This window comes from Bombus impatiens, unplaced genomic scaffold, assembly GCF_000188095.3.
Source record: "Bombus impatiens unplaced genomic scaffold, BIMP_2.2 scf_0765, whole genome shotgun sequence".
Classification (NCBI taxonomy): domain Eukaryota; kingdom Metazoa; phylum Arthropoda; class Insecta; order Hymenoptera; family Apidae; genus Bombus; species Bombus impatiens.
In genome coordinates this window covers 206,878-224,577 of record NT_177184.1, presented here as the reverse complement: position 1 = coordinate 224,577, position 17,700 = coordinate 206,878, and the positions used below count along the sequence as shown (strand labels likewise).

At 29.6% G+C, this 17,700-nt stretch overlaps 2 protein-coding genes and 3 long non-coding RNA genes across 8 annotated transcripts; 2 read left to right on the top strand and 3 right to left on the bottom strand.

Moving 5' to 3' along the window:
- Positions 1-640: 640 nt before the first annotated feature.
- LOC105681316 lies at positions 641-5,812 on the top strand. Of its 4 annotated transcripts, none has more exons than XR_004462475.1 (6): positions 641-789; positions 1,000-1,148; positions 1,271-1,434; positions 1,547-3,267; positions 3,335-4,087; positions 5,125-5,812. It is a non-coding gene; the product is annotated as an uncharacterized LOC105681316 (long non-coding RNA). The 4 variants fall into 4 exon arrangements; XR_004462476.1 differs by having other exon boundaries at positions 1,547-3,497; positions 3,867-4,087; XR_004462473.1 differs by having other exon boundaries at positions 1,547-4,087.
- Positions 5,813-5,994: 182 nt separating this feature from the next.
- Positions 5,995-7,471, bottom strand: LOC112213566. Its single transcript, XR_002947465.2, has 2 exons — positions 7,415-7,471; positions 5,995-7,296 (listed from the first exon to the last, which is right to left on the bottom strand). It is a non-coding gene; the product is annotated as an uncharacterized LOC112213566 (long non-coding RNA).
- A 902-nt stretch (positions 7,472-8,373) lies between these two features.
- Positions 8,374-11,289, bottom strand: LOC100747297 (eEF1A lysine and N-terminal methyltransferase homolog). Its single transcript, XM_024370470.2, has 8 exons — positions 11,152-11,289; positions 10,941-11,063; positions 10,568-10,784; positions 10,218-10,436; positions 9,801-10,060; positions 9,353-9,717; positions 9,091-9,272; positions 8,374-9,004 (listed from the first exon to the last, which is right to left on the bottom strand). Exons 1-8 carry the CDS (start codon positions 11,241-11,243, stop codon positions 8,456-8,458), a joined length of 2,007 nt encoding a protein of 668 aa, XP_024226238.1. The 5' UTR covers positions 11,244-11,289; the 3' UTR covers positions 8,374-8,455.
- Positions 11,290-11,302: 13 nt separating this feature from the next.
- On the top strand, positions 11,303-12,395 carry LOC117152179. Its single transcript, XR_004462472.1, has 2 exons — positions 11,303-11,372; positions 12,046-12,395. It is a non-coding gene; the product is annotated as an uncharacterized LOC117152179 (long non-coding RNA).
- Positions 12,396-14,285: 1,890 nt separating this feature from the next.
- Positions 14,286-17,551, bottom strand: LOC100749452 (N-alpha-acetyltransferase 60). The gene is made up of 2 exons (XM_012390363.3): positions 16,951-17,551; positions 14,286-15,327 (listed from the first exon to the last, which is right to left on the bottom strand). The coding sequence occupies exons 1-2, from the start codon at positions 17,195-17,197 to the stop codon at positions 14,750-14,752; spliced, it is 825 nt and encodes a 274-aa protein (XP_012245786.1). The 5' UTR covers positions 17,198-17,551; the 3' UTR covers positions 14,286-14,749.
- Between the last annotated feature and the right edge of the window lie 149 nt (positions 17,552-17,700).

The following is a 17,700-nucleotide window of genomic DNA, read 5'->3' as shown; positions in this document are numbered from 1 at the left end:
CCGTACTTTTGGAATCGTAGAATATAGAGGGGATCCCTGACAATATTCTGGCATCGCTTTTGACCGGAATTTGTGCCTAATTACTCAGTTTTTAACAATTATCCACGGACGTCCCCTCGTCACCCAGGGGCGACGCCGTGAATTTTCGCATAATTTTCGCCACGCGTAATCAATTTACGAACTTTTACGCACGAAGAACTTAGCGTAGGATCTAAGGAAGCTTCCACAATTCCTTAGAGAGCGAATCAATGCCGCAAAATGTTGATATTTATGGAAAATCGCAGATTCGTGTCGTGATAGCCGCGACACTTGCTACGATAATTGTTCATAACTAATTAATTAAAGGGAAATTCCGGTCGAAATTGGTGTGTGAATCTTGCCAGAGACTCTACCTTTGTCGTGCGATTCTGAAAGTTCATGAATTTTACCAAAGAAAAGTGTAATTGACGAATAATCGTGAAATTAGAGGGAGAAGTACGTCTGTCCTTGTCGCACAATATGGCTGTCTTTGTCTGTGACGTCACGTGTGTCGGTCCTTCTCGCACAGTAGTGCGCTCTTTGTCTAACAGAAATTGAGATACCTCCTCGCACATTCTATACTCCTGTTACTTTCTCGCAGTTCCAGCCGGATTCGATAGATGGCAACATAGAACGTAAGAACAAAGAACGTAAATAAAGCACCACTGTGCGACAATGCACAGATATGGAAATTAGTTGCACCTTTTTGCAGCTACGTGGCGATAGTGTTTCGAGATCTATAAATCGATCAAATTTTTATTTCGAAAAAGGGTAATTAATAGAATTAATTTGTGGATTTGTGTACTGCGCATCCCTCTAATTGGGGTCTCAACTTTCTTCTTAATGTAAGAAAAGGGCCCAATATTGTATGAAAAGGACAAATACGACTCTCGTTTCATAGAATGTATAGATAGGTATAGTTTACGATTAGTTTACTATTAATTCATGCGTTTGAATAACATTCATGTGTTTTCACTACAGATCGACGAAAATAACCTAATATTTATGAATGAAAGTGTACATATCACAACCAGGTTATGTAGAGAAATATGTTTAAGCGATCGATACCTGTATCGTTTAATGACAATTAATTAATCGATTCAGATAATCTTCATTAAGACATCGATAAGGTATGGAAATATCTCTCTGGATGTTCTTGTAAAAAGAAATAGCTAATCGATCCATGTAGAATAATATTCTCGTTTGATTTATGTTTACATTATTTAATAACACCTAATTTTAATTGATTTAGATAAGCTTTGGTAAGATTTCGATAAGCTATGTCTTTCTCTGGACTTTGTTGTGAAAGGAAATATTTAATTGACTCGTATAAAGGAATTAAGTTAATTTAAATATACTTTGTGTCATAACAATTAATTAATTAATCGATATAAGCTCTATTAAGTCTTCAATAAGGTATGGTGATATTCCAATCGATTTAAATCTATTTTATTCAGTATTACACTTGACTAATCGATCTAAAGAAGCTTCATTGATACTTCAATAAGGCATGGAACTATTTCTTCAGATGTTCTCGTGAAAAGAAATACTTAATCACGCCATGTAAAGGCATAAGACCCATAGAAGCATAAAGGCACGATGAACCGAGAGCGTGGAGTAGAAGTCGGAGATTAACGACGCGAAGGAAAAGCCGTGTTTCCAAATGACTGCGTTGCAACGGGGATTTACTACATTTGCTGCATCTATAATTATAGGTAATAAAGTCAGAGACGTGGAAACCAGAGCAGCATCGGACTGTTGCACGAAAATGTTCGTTATCGAGGCGGCTGCAAAAATTGCTTCCAGAAACTCGTGGCTGCGCCTCTTTCCGAGTATAAACCTACCGATTTCTCGCACCATTTTAATACCAACGCTTCCTAATAGGAGAGCTCGCGTTATTATCGAAAGTCAAACTTTCTCGAGCGTCTTTACTTGTTTCGTTGAATAGAAACTACGTAACAGGGAATTCTTAATTGAATTAAAAATTAAAATTTCCCGCGTCATCAATTAGCGTAAAATGAAAGTCTGTGGCTCTTCCATCTGATCCTGATTATTGCTTCTTCTTATCTTTGCTAAATATAGTTTATGCTCGTGCAAACTAATGCAATTAGCTTCGCTCTTTGAATGACTCGCTTCTTGAGGATGACATATAAATAATAACAACTTCTAGGGTGAACTGAAGAAATGGTGTTCGTGAAAAATCAGAATTTAATTGTATTGTTTATAAAATTCTTCTGACAATACGGAATATATGGATTATTTATAAGCCACGGTTTCGAACGAGATAACAATCAAAAGATAATAATCTATTGGTTATAACCACTATTAGTATAGCCATTGTTAGACATAAATATCCAACGATCTGCTTTCCAAATTTATCTCGCTGTCACGAAGATCTCAACGGAGGAATAAAAATTATTGTAAAATACGAAAATAGAGGAGAATTCAAAACATCAAAATTTCCGATTATATCCATTCATTGGTCTCCAATGGCATAGCTCATGATTATTCGAGCGGTGCTAGAAAATGTCACGAACATATGGGGAACGATTATTTAGAAGGAACGACACAATGAAAGAAGTCAGCTTATTTTTTATTCACCATCCCCACAGGGACAATTCTCTGTCGATATTTATCGAGCATGTTTCTTACGACGTAGAAAAAGTCACGATTAAAATTATTGTTCTTAGAAAAGGAATTCCCTGACGGGGAAGCAGATAAATGTTTTTGCAAGGGTCTCCACGGGAACCCGCGCGACCGTGTAAAATTTTTATTTTAATCGTTTGTTTGTAGATAATTCCAACATCGAAGAACACCGTCATCGCGTGGCTTTTATTTATTAATTATTTATTAATAATTCCACCGGGAGCATCTTGTCTAATTGACGCGATAATTATTCATACCGGTTGAATTGTGTGAAATTATGAAATTATGCGAAACATGATCATTTTTACGCAATTATTAAGAACTTTTTATTCGTAATAGTTTGACAAAGTACGATGTATATAGGATGATTTGTTAAACGTTTTGAACTCTAGTACATATGATCTTTGTTTTTCTTTCTTTTAAACGGTTTCCCAATTTTGAGACGAATCTTCATTTAATATATAGTTAATTACAGCTTTTTCATATTATTTTTTTCGCAGGTAGAAAATTTCTTAACAGAAAAATTGAGTTGGACTAAAGATGGACCAAGATTTCGTATTATTATTTAATTTAAAAATATCCAAGAGCAAAAAATATAGAAAGGTAATATATTATATTCAATATTAATCTCATGTCATCTTTTTCTTTTATCATAATTGTTTCCTCTGAGGTCAATCCATCCGCAAGGGTTTGTGATGAAAGCGTGTCGCGCTCGTGCAAACGATTAATTCTATTCCCAGTGGTATGAAACTTGCGGTGAGCTCCATTATTACAGCAAACATAGTATTTTCCACGGTGGAAAATCCCTTAGGAGGTATTTTTCACGGAACTATGTAGGTACCAGAAACATTAATAATTCAGAGAAAGCCATCGTCGACTGCAACATTTTTAACTAGGCTTTTAAAACGCTACTTGTATCTCAATATTTTTCACGTTCATATTTTTCTATAAAAATTTGATAAAATTTGTCTCAGAAATTATATTATTCTATCCTTACAGATAATTCAATAAATTCAATAATTAGATCTATTTAAATTGCATCGAGACTGCGAATAGAAATCTTGTATGCAAATTACTATGAGTAGGTGGTCTTCTCATTTCGTATTCGATAATTCGAAGAATGACAAACAAATCATTAGTGAAATATTCGATATCGTCAGACTAGCGATGTTTCAGTGAATCGACCAAATTTCACTTTTCAGAGAGCCTTAATTTCCATAAAAGGAAATTCTGAAGCTTGACATCGATTTCAAGGTGCATTTCTCAAAGATGGGGCTTCGGAAACCCTTGAATATACCTGTCTAATGAAATGTAACAGAAATCTACACAATATTAGGGTGAAAATCATGAGGTTAACGTGGTTGTTTTGTTATGCTAATATAACGTGGCTTGACATCGTGTTTCAATTGATTTTTCTTCGCGGGTAACGTACAATAGTATAAATAGTCTCTCCAATGTGGAATTATCTTCTATTTCCTTGAATTTCGAATAAGGAGATTTATAAAATTTACTCAGATCTTTAAGATGCTGAAGTCACTTAAAGGAATTCGTTGCGATACCGTAATGGAGATAATTATTAAAACAGAATTGTAATGGACACAAAGCATGGGTGTAAAAATTAAAGAGACGTGAAAAACAATTCTCTAAAATGTTTTGAAAAGAGCACACAGAGTATTTTTTTATCCTCGTTTAATTTACAATCTATTACAAAATAAAAATAAACAATGTCAAACAGTATTGGTACACTTACAACAAACGAACGAAATGTACAGAGATAAAATGAAATGACGTAGAATAACTCCATTCGACACTGCAGACATTCGACAAAAATTCACTGGCATCGTTTGGATAATTAAATATCTTAAATATTTTTTTCTTTGTCTAAGCACATAAGGTGAAGTTCGAGCACCAATGAGGGGAACATTTTTTCCATTTCTCGTAAGTATCATGCAGAGATCTTTTATCCTCTCTTTCATTCCCATCAGATATCATGCTGACATTTAATGAAATACAGCATTTTTATGTAACTTTTACAATTTTCTTGAAATAGGCGTGGTCAGAAATCTTCAACCAAGTCGTGATTATGAGTGGATTTCACTAAAGAAATAAAAAATACTCAGTATAACAGTTTGCAGTAGAAGAAAAATTATATAACAATGTAATATAATACTTTCTTGACACAGAACAATCAAAATTATAGGATGGTTTGAATCGTTTGTTTGATTACTCTTTACAGAAAGAAAGAACTTTTTAATTGGAAATTAAAATTATACATATCTTTACTCAAATTCTCCTTATTTAAAATGTAACAAACACTATTTAACCAAAATTAACAAACAAGAATAATGAAAGAGTGAGCTAATTTTCAAGCGATTATATTTTGATGTACAAACCATTTTTAGTAATTCTCTATCGATATTTTGGAAAACCATTGTTTACATTTATATTAATTATTTACAGACTGAGGATATTATCGAATAATAAGATCAATATCAGGCAATGATTATTTCGATTTGTATCCACTGCATGCCATCCTGTGCAACGTAGCAAATTGGAAAAGCACTTTACTAGAAAATTCGTGGAAAGCATCGAGCTAGGATTGAAAATCAATGCGCTGGTTTATTGCTCACTCCAATTTCGATGCGTCTTCTTCGAGGAATCCAATGATCTTTGTAATAACCACGGAGTCTGTTCTCGCGAAATTCGTGGTTTTCCCTGTCATGACCATACTAGGACTATGCTCGAACTTATCTTGGTACCATAACCGAGGTTTATGCGCCTCCGTTACCTCGCCAGCTCCCGCATTCGTGATACTTGCTCGCTGACTGCGCTTCATAACAGAGACGATGCGTTTTACTATTATTGGTTCTATTTTTTGCTTTTCCTCTCTTCTTTTTTAAACTATCAAGTTCCAAGAACAACTAAAAAATAGTCTCGTTATCGTTAACATATCAATATTCGTTACAGCAATACTTATGTACAATTTGATCTCGATGTAATCTGTATGTGGATATTTTTTGGAAATTTAGACAGTTTCTAAAATCGTTGGAACCATATATAGAGTAGATAGAGAAAGATGAGAAAATGAATACAGCGTTTTTCAACTTTTACCTAAAATATTGAAATATGTAAGCGTACTTTGTATTCTTTGTATATGTATATGTATGTATATGTATATCGATTTAGAAGAGTTACAAATAATATTAATTCCTCTAGGATCCGAATAACAAATTTATTTACAAGCTATCAAACTGCTTGAAGCAATCTCTGATGACTGTGATTTAGTTAACACAAAGTAAATAAATAAATTAAAATACGCTTTAAAAATGGAAATAATATTTGCTGCTTTGTTGAATATGTTCTCAATAAAACGAACAAATGAGATTCGTCGTTCACTAAACAAAAAAGTGTAGTCTTACATTATATGTTTCTCACGAAGGAATTTCTCAGCAGTGTATCAATAGCTATCCCATAGACACGTTAATGCGAGAAACACTTAAATCGAATGCTCTACCGAGAAGCTGATTACTTTACGAGGAACTTTTCATGGAATACACACGCATTTACAATTTCCTTATAGCTAAAACGGCTAACTAGTTGATATTTCTTTTTACCAATAATCGAATATTCATCTCGGGGAAAGCGAATACGAAATCTTAATTATAAATAATCATTCCAAGATAGATGTCCAATCGCGACGGTGACATTTTACATTCGTTAAGTTACATTTTAACCACAGGAGTGCCATTTGTTGCATTAACGTCTCATTAACCGGTGAAAGTTCGCCGCTACACATTTTTTTCGTCTTTCCGAAAGCGATGCCACCTGCTGTGTCGTCCCTAGGACCAGTGACTTCATTATTCTAAGGTTTCTTTTTCTTATAAAATCATTTCCCTTTCCCGACTTCTCATTGTAGATCGTTTCATACGCTTTAAGAATCACAAAGTGATATTTAGTAATATTTTAGTTGGTAATTAACTTAGTGATACTATAGTAAACAATATACAAAATTTCTTTTCACTATTTTGTGTTTTGAAGAAACCTTCTAAAACTAAATTATTCAATAATACAAACGTTTACTTTAATCTTTCTTTTCCATGATATTAAACGAGTACCACGTGTCAATTATTTATAATTCTTTAAGAGAAATAATAGTAATTAATCTAAATAGATGAAATTTTTTAATCTCCTTAAGAAAGTTAACATTATATACATATAGCATATGTCTCAAATCGATAAAATTTCTAATCTCATTTCATATGCATTCTTTTTATTTTGTAAATATAGATCATCTTATATATTCCCAACATATTGAAGCTATTACAGTTTTCGATTTTCAGTCGCTCGAATTTCTTTCAAAATTCTTGTAGACCCTTTTCAGGGGTACGAGAAAGATTGTTTTGTGTCTGGCGGAGGGTTCACTTTCACGGCTATTCAACGTATAATGTCCGTTTTGGTTCGTCGAAAATTCTTAAATGCGCATAAATTGCCAGAACATAGAAGCACAATGGTATCATTAGGGTATCGTTGACTTTTATTCCGTTAATTTATTCTGACAAGCGTGAACGTTCCATGTGGCTGCTGTTTAGAGTTTAGATCCTGAATAGTCTCGTTTACGTTAAGTTATACCTCCTAGAACCATACAACATTTGATTATTGTTTACCACGTGATAAATCACCGTATATTACGAGTATTTTGTATTGTCATACGTTTTAGAGATTTTGAGGTAGATCCTTTGGTTTAATTTACTTTGTATTTTCTTATACGTATGCCTTTTAAATTTTCCTTTCTTTACTCGTTAATAAAATACAATCGAAGTATTAAGATAAGAGAATTATTTAACATAGACTACAAAGTTCCTTGATCCTTATAAAAAAAATTTCTGAAATGTTACTATCTAGGATCTAATAACAAATTATTAAATTATGATGATTACATATTGTGTGATAAATTAACTATAGATCCTAATAAAAAAAAATGTCTAAAATGTTACTAGGCTCTAATAACAAATTATTAAATTATGATGATTACATACTGTGTGATTGATTAACTGTAAATAGGTATAAAATCTTTGTTTCTGAAACCGCTTCGAAGTAAAATGATTATAATATATGTACGTTAAATATTAATTTCATAGTTTTTATGTGTTACTGACTACATATACCTATATATAAATACATATTATGCTAGGTATAAAACACTAAGTATGAAATCTGTATCAGAAGCAATGTTCGTGTTCATCGCGATTTGCGTTAGCCTAATAGCACGCAATCGTTATAGAACAGAGGTATCGTGAACTAAATTCGCGTTTCCTCGTATCTTTTTGATTTTTAATCAAATGTATCATAACATCAAGAGCCGCACCGTTATTTACCCTGCCTAGTACACTATTTTTGCGTGATGCTTTCTGGTACCAAACCAAACAAATGAGAATTTACGCCAAGTAAAAAGTTTCGAAATCAGAGTGTTCATATGTAAAATTAATAGTAAGAAAAATATTTTACCTATCCTGAAATCAATCTTCATTTTTCCAATATTATGGAAGTCAGTCAAACTTCGCTGTTGTTTCAATTCTTGTATGATGTGCAACTTTATGATAACAGCAAGATGAGGAAGGAGAAAAATATTTTTAAATTGAAAAAACACACCATTGTACAAAAATATATTTCAATTTTGTTATTTTAATATTTACAGAAGTTCAAATGAATATTGTACACGAAATTAACTATATATATATATATAGTTGGTTGGTTTTATATATATATATGTATATATATATATACTTTTTACTTAAAACTCTATACTCAGATTTCCCATTAAAGACGATAAATCATACATATTTGTGTCACTTAATAACTTCCGCATAGATATCTGTTCGTTTAAAGTTGTTACAGAATTTTTAAATATATGTTTCCATTCAATATCGTCAATTTCATTTAAAGAACATATTACAACTTCATTTACTTCATCTTGAACAGAATAGCATGCCATAGACTGAAAAACAGACTTTAGGTCGCTCTTCACTTTCTGTTTGATATTTCCATCTCGACTAACTAAATTTAAGATAAAAAATCCATCATTCATTAAACATTCTGCAACTGATTTTATAATAGGCATCTCTAGAAACTGTTTAGGTGGACAACTCATTCCAACTGTATTATCTTTACTGTCTACATCAAAAAGTATAGCTTTGTATCTTTTGCCATTCGATGTACTATCTTTGATAATTTGAATACCATCCGCAATTTCAACCTTCATTCTATTGTCAAGAATGAGACCAAAATAGTCAGTGGCGACTTTTAACATCTTCTCATCGATTTCAACTGCTGTAATTCGTAACTGCAGAATTACAAATATATATATTATTAAATATTTGTAACATGTGATTAAAAAAAATTAAATTCAAACATGTAGTATACATATACCTTAGGAAAACAATTATATAAAAATGTACACAATCCACCTCCACCTAAACCTATGATCATTATCTCGTCACATTCTTTAGAATTTATTGCAGCACTAACACCAATGCTCATATATACATGATGATCACACGCTAAAAATCCTGAATCGACAACTTTTTTCATTTTACCTCGTCTAGATTTAGCTAAAAAGAATTATTTATAAATTAAAAACATTGTGTGGTAAGATGATTCTGATGAAACAATAAGAAGTAAAATTGTATACCTTGTTTAAGACGAGCTTCACTCTGAACAACATATGGATTATTTAGAAAAATTAATCTCCTAAATTCACTACCATCTCTTTCAATTTCTTCAACAACGAAAGGACCACTCAAATTGCTCTTTCCTTCAAAACATATTGTTCTGACCCCAACATCTGAACCCAGTGATAAAAATGGAATATCATTTTTTCCAGACAAGCCTTCTGGTGCTAGATTCAAAATACAATCTTCGATTTCACTTTTTACAGCTTCCCAATTTTCAAATTTGTGTTCCCTGCATAGTGTGACAATAGCAAGTCTATCACGCTGGGAGCTCTTAAGAACCTGTTGTCTACCTTCTTTTGTACTAAATAGCCAATCTGTTTCCCTAACAGAACAAAAAATTTAAGCTTTGTCTCAATTTCATCTTTGGAATCATTAAATATGTACTTATACTAGACATAAACTCACTTTCCTTGTGGTACTATAAAAGCTGCATAGCTTTTTGTACCATGTACCTTGGGCTGATCTAAAACGTAGATTGTATAACGTGGATGTTTGTTATCAGGAGAATGTAAATTTAGTGAGATTTCTCCAATATCAGCCACACTACGCTTTTGAAGACTATTAAATATAAATGCAGATTGTTGTGCTGAAAGTATAGCTGATATCATTTCATCCACTGATGATAATCGTCTTGGTGCACCATCAACTAGTACTACTTCTAGAACCTATTGTAATTATACAACATTTATTTTAGAAAGAAATTGTTAAAATGGGCATCAGTGAAATATTGTCAATTACATTATAAGAATCTGATAATTTAAATATAAATTTAATATTATTAAAAATAGGCAGTTTACTTTTTAATAATAACATAAAACTTACAGTCTGTGACAAATTTGTAATCTTTGTTGCAATTACTGCAAAAACTGGGATTGAACTTCCATCTTCAAGGCGTGTTTTTTCTTCTGCTTCATGACAACGTACTATACGAAACATGAACCCAACATTTGGAAAATAAGATAAAAGTTGCCTTAAAATATATTCCTGTAATAATGAGATGCATATGTATCTGCCGCCATTGCGTAGAATTCTTGTAATTTCCTAAAAATTGTTATATAGTAAGATATATTATTACTTTACTAAGACATATTAAAAAGTATAGTGCATATATACACTGTAAATAAAACATGATGTAAACGTGATTTACTCATTACTTAATATATATGGTGTACCTTAAAATATTTGTTAACATTAGATACTGTCCCTTCTTTAGTATCTGGCATAAGAGCATCTAAAGTACCTTTATCCAAAACAACGCTAAATGTATTATCAGCATATGCCATTTGTGTAGCATCCATGTGTTCATAAACTAATTGTGGTCTCATAGTTGCATTAATATCACGCATTTGTTTGATAACAATATGTGATATATCAATATTAGTAATATTTCTGCAATTAAGAATAAAATTAAAAATAATATTACTAAAGATTAACCAACATTACCTCTTATAAAAAAAAGCAGTTGTACAAAAAATGACAATCTTAAACAAAATGATTTTGCTTTAAATTTATAATATAAGGTCAACATGATTAAAGATCTCATACCTGTACCCAGCATCATACAAACACATGCTAACAGTAGAATTGCCGCAACCGACAATTAAAATATTGTCTTTCACCTTAATGTACTTTAAAAATATAACACATAATTCTGGATATTCTCCATACCTAAATAAAAAGGAAGAATCATATATATGTAAAGCAAATGTGTGTTTAATACTAAATTGTGAACATGCCATTAATAAGTAAGACATACCATTCAAAGTTTCTTTTACCACGTTTCTTGAAAAACGTGTTCCAATATTCAACTTGGCTAAATTCTTCGTGCGTTTTTGGTAATATATTCATATTTTCTATGTTTTAATTAAATTTACAAATTGGACAACATACAAACAAAATACAGTTAAGTACCCTTTTAAATTAATCCGAGAACAACAATCGTCAACCACAAATCCTAGAAAATATTACATAGTAAAAGTTGTTAAATCATAAATGTATTACATTTCATATATTTCGTTTCGTATCATGTTTTCAATTACAAATTATGTTTATATTTACATTAAATAATGTTATCGTTTCATATCATTGTAATGATATAATTATCGAATATTGAACACTGTATATAGGTTATTTACAGATATATACATAAATAAATGTATATTATAACGTATAATTATATATTTCTATTTTCAAAAATTAATAAAATATTTGTAATACATTTATTTTTAAATATAAGAATTATTTCATTTAAATTACATAATGGCATTTCTATGTAAAAATGTCATTAAAGGCAGACTTACATTGAGGTTAGATTTGCGACGATTATATACGATTTACCGCAGATACTTTCTGCTCTATTACATGTTAAAATAACATATAAGAATACATTGAATGACATATAGATATAATTAGTCCTTTATAAAAATTGAAGATGGATTTTGGATAAATGAAGAACGTTTAAACATATTATTTCATTCTCAAAACATGATAATTTATTGATAGGGATTCAAATTTGAGTAGATCCGTAAATATAAACAAAGATAAGTAGAGAGATTGTCAGAGTACAGTCACGGACCTGGTTCTCATATATACTCCTCTGATTAATTGCATTCAGACAAATTCAAATTAAACATTTTTTTTCAATATATAGGAATATAGGTTGGGGAAAAAGAAGGATATGGAGAAAGAAAGGCAAAAAGAAATGTCTCGTCCATCAAAGAGTGCTGGATTAGAACCAGGTTCTGTCAGAGCCAAGACCTGGTAGAGGACACATCAGTAAAGCTACTTTTTTAAATACAATTGAAGTTACTATCAGCTTAATAAATATTTATTATGAAAATTGTATTTATTTTATAATAATAATAAAAAGCGGGCAAAACTTGTAACATGTCAATTTATTACAAACAAAGTCAATACATTAGTATGTACAACTACTCTGACACATTTAATATATATGTACATTATGTATAAATAATATGCACACACATTCATGACTCACATTCATATATATCATCAATACGAAAGCTCCTTCTTTTATTTGAATATGTAAATGTAAACAATGCTCTCATTTCTAAATGATTGATAAAAATAAAATACAAAGAAAATATGTATTACATTACATTTTAATTAAAGGATACATGCACAGCCTAAAACAAGAAGCAATTCAATGTATTCTATCACCATGGAAAATATTATATTTGCTATGTAATACCTGGTAATGTCCACTGAAACTAAATCCCCTTTAGAACTTTAAGTTATAAAGCTTTGGTCTAAATTCTCCATGTAAATATTTAGTTTCAGCTTTTACATAAAAATAACATCTCTTACAACAAACTGCATATTTTTTTTTAGTTGTAATAGATTTACACGTTATAATCTGATGTAATATAAAACTTGTAATATATGCAACATAACTTAATATCTAGCAACATTTCCTATATGTTTAGAATAGATCATATTTTAATAGTGAAGAATTAAAAGTTAAAATGAAAATTCTCATTTTATCAAAAAACATTACAAGATATATACTATTGTAATTTAATATAAAAAAGGTTGAATACTTTTAAATTAAAAAAACTTAATAAAATGTAGTCAATATAATTAATACAATTTATCTGCCTCATTATCCTGATATTGAGTTACCTGTAGGAATATTTCCAGCTGTAATGATTTATGTGAATTTTTACAACAGAAAATATTAAATACCGAATTATTTCAATAAGAATAGTAATTGAATCTTATTTGAATTGATATATTTATTATGAGAACTTTTGCTTTCTTTTTCAACAAATTAATCCTTAACTGTAAAACGTTAAAAACTAACCAATTCTAATATATCTGAGTAATTGATAAATAATTTCTAAAGGGGACTGAAAGTTATCCTATAATTGTAAAGAGGACTTCTTATAACTGTATGTTTATATTAAAGAATGATATCTACATGGAAAATGAATGCTTCATTAGAAGCATCGAAAATGATGGTCTTCTTTCATATATAATAAAAAATCTGAGTAAGCATGACATGCTCAGCAGTCACTCTCAACACTATCAACTATCATAATAATCAGTATTGCACTTAGTTAGAATTAGTGATAATGAGTTTGAGAAGCTTGAGAAATAGTCCTGTTGTGGTGTTTAAACTGGTGACGGGCGACATGGCCCCAGAAGTCTGTACTTCTTATTCAATTAAGAAAAGCTATTTTTTAGTAATACAGACGAAGTAAACAAGACATATAAAAGATAAGAAACAAAGAATAACTTAGTAGTAGAAAATTTTGATGAATGATAAATAAAAAGAATTTGAATTTAACAACAAAAAGAATATTTTTTTTATCAAATTCCAAAATTAAATGAATAGTAGAGTAACATCATAAATAAAATAGATATTTAGAAAAAACCTTAAACAAATGATATAATAAATGAAGAATGATTAAAAGATGGTTTATTTGTCAATGTCATCAAAATATGAAAATGAATAAATCAAAAACAAATCTCTCATTTTTAACAAAATTAAGAATAAGTATTTGAGATGAAATAAAATATTTGGAAGTATTCCAAAAGAAAATGACTAGTATGCTGGAAAGAACTGTTCAAAAACCTAGTTAAGATTAAATTTAGAATTAAAATTTGAATACTTGAAGATTTGTGAAATAACTGATAATAAAATTATTTGTAAAGTTGGGAATAGCAAATTACATATCAATCAACAACATAATAACGCATATGAAAATATTGAGTCAATTATAACAAAATATAGGAAAAAGCTAAAATAGTCATAAATGTTTCCAAAATTTCTCAGTTTTATCCCGTCACCAATGCTTTATTTTACTCTGCAACGAGTTCTATTTTTCAATGTTTTATGAATGTTATATTCAACAAAATACAAATCTCTTTAACATGCAAATATTGTATTCAAAAAGATGTTTGAATATAAATATTTTGAACCGATCAAATGCTCTGGCAGTTAAACGCTTTATTCGACGCTTTATATGACATAATATTTATGTCATTTATCTTAAACCTTAAATTATCAAATCATTTAATAATATAATCCATGGTGAAAGAATTATAAAATTTTATAACTTCTGTTAGAGTAAATATAATAAAATTCTTTGAATATTCTCTTGACTAAATAAAAATTGATATTTGTTAAGTTAAGTATTGTCATTTTAGCAATAAATTATTTCTCATAATAATTTTACTCCTAAAGTTGTGAAAACAATTATAAATCTAATAATTTCATTGCTTAAGTAGGCATAACATCCAAATTAGCAGACTCTGTGCTATATGCATTTTTTTAAACACAAGAGAAACACAAGAGTATTTGGTTTAACATTGGTATTTGTCAAAAAGTATCATCTATGATATGAAAGAATAGTTGTAACCCAAAGAAGCCGTTGCCAAATCCAACGTGGTATTCTGCAAGGTCCAAGACTAGCCATTGCACTGGCTATATGACGTAACCAGTCACGAATACCCCGTGGTGCATGGCCCCCATTGACATAGAGGACATACGTAAAACCATCTTTACATTTGCCATGAATTACATAATAATATGGTAAAAAACTATGTAATCGAAAGTGACATCTTTGATAAAACAATATAGCTGGTGCATTGCTGGATAATACATGCAGGAAGACTGCTTTTACGGAAGAGCGTTCTGGAGCAGTGACATGTGCTAATAATTGTTCCAATAATAATGATGCAATCCCATTTCTTCTATATGCACGACGGACACCTAAGCTAAGAATGTAACCCACTAAGCAATCATTTCCTAAGCTTGAACACAAAATACCACGATCTTCTGTGTTCAACTTAGCATAAGGCTTTATTTCTGCAACAATGAGTCCAATTATTACTCCACCATATACAGCTGCAAGTGCATAAAACCGTGAGGAACTTGTTATATCTTCATACCACGAATAAGGATAATCTATGACAAAATAAATTAATGCTTTAATATAAGTGACTTTTGATATTTTCTTTAATACAAGATGAATAATTTATAAAATTAACATATAATAACATGCATAGTTATATTAAATTTTTGATAATTTTTTGTTATTTCATAAAATAATTTATAACATATTTATTAATTAATCCTTTATGGCCTTATTCTAGTTCAAAGATATATGTGTATGTATAATATAACTTTTAACATTTTTAATTCATTTATAAATTATTATCATGCTTTAAAATACATATGTACTTCTTCTCTTTGACAAGTATATTGTTTTGTATTTTATTAAAAAGTGAATAAAATATGATAAAACATTTAAATTAATAAGGTATTATGTTCTCAAATGATAAAAAATATACATTATGAATAGATGTAAGAAGTTCTATTATTATTGTTCTATATTTACTTTTAAATTAATGTTAGCTGCTAATTATTATCATACTTGTATAGAAATAAAACTAATAAGGCTTGTTACTAAATAAAAATTGAACTAAAAGCAAATAGTTGCTTATCAAATTGATAAGTACTGATAAGATACAGTGGTAAAAGATAATAAAGATAAATATTATTAATTATATAAACTATTACTATTATATATAAGTTTTATATCCAGTTCCATATGAGTTTATGAATAAATAATATAAAATATGCAAACAGTCTCATATCTTATAATTCAAATAAAAGAAACTATTTGAAAAATTGTTTGATGTCATCATTATACATATAATAGTAATAATAGAATATGATATTATATATGTTACAGATACTTGCCAAAATCGTATATGGTAAAACAAATTAAACAAAAGCAAATTAAGCAAATAATTTCAGAATAAATTTGTTTAGAAGCAAAATATAACAAAAAGAGTATGTTTCTATAAATCCAAATTTATAAACAAAAGACTAGATAGATAAAGCACCATTTTAAATTTCTTTTATTTAATATTTATAATGTCTAATAAATTTATAACACTAATAAACTACAATTGCATTAAAAATAAATATTTTTAACCACATTAGATACATATATTATAAGTTAAAAAATAATATACTTTATTATTGGTATTATTTCCTTATTTAAAATAATTTGACATGATACTTATACTATAATTTAATAGATTTAATGAATAAACTAAAAATATAATGCAAAGCATTAAATCAAACACTTTATGCCAAAAGACTTATTCAACTAACATACAAAAGCCAAATAATGAATGATTAAGACCTCATTATTCTAAATACGAACCTCACTTACATCTGAACATAAAGATTATTATTTTTGAAAAAATAGATAATTAAGAAAACTATGAAATTCTCCTTTCTTAATGCCAGAATTAATGCCAAATCAATCTCTTTTTAAAGAGTAATCCTTGAAACATTTACATATTTGGTATAATACTTTGTTGGAACTGGAATGTTATGACAATTGAGTCAGCAGCCATGGATCAAAAATAATACAAAAATATTGTATTAACTAAGTTCGAAGAAACTAAACATAAAACCAGAAAGGATTAATTACATGTGAGAAACAAGTGTAAATTACTCTTTATATGAGGTGTTTATAAGATTTAATTTTAAAACTGATGGGAAACTTCGTACCAATGGGGAACCAATCTTGACAAAGTGCCCGTACTTCCTCCAAATCATCTGGACACAGGAAACGTAACTGGACATCACCCAGAACACACAAAGGTACAGTTGCCGGTATCACGGAAGTCTTTTGCTCATTAGATAAATTTCTTGTGGTACTTTCATCCGTGTATTTATGCTTGTTTTCTTGAGATATTTTGAAGTCACTTTTCTCGATTTCCGGTAAAATGAGATATCGATTAAAAGATACGGCCATCACGCCACAACTTTTCTACCATTTCATTAGTCATTTCTTGTACAATGTCAAGCATGTCACGTTGGATGTAATCGTTTGCTAGTAAACATATTGAAATCTGCCGACATTTTGTTTCCCTCTCTATAGCTCCCTATTGTCATCTCTTTCCTGCTCACTCGTTTACCTCTTTCTTTTCTCTCGAACCATCTGTCTTTTTCACCTTTGATTTCTAAGATTTGAATACAATCACAATCTGATTCTTTAAATCTTTTGTGAAAGGAAATTTTGTCTTATAAAAAGATAACTTTTTGTTACAACAATAACTCTTCTAAATATCGATTTAACGAATAATTTTATCATCGTTTGAAACTTCAAGAAAAATGATTATTGTAATGTATACGTATAGATATGTATGCGTATAAAAATCCTTTAGAAAATTCAAATTTTGTATCTTTATTAATTCATATTCAAAAACAAAAGTAACGTTGTTTACCAGATTTAAATGATCCTTTTGTAATCATTTA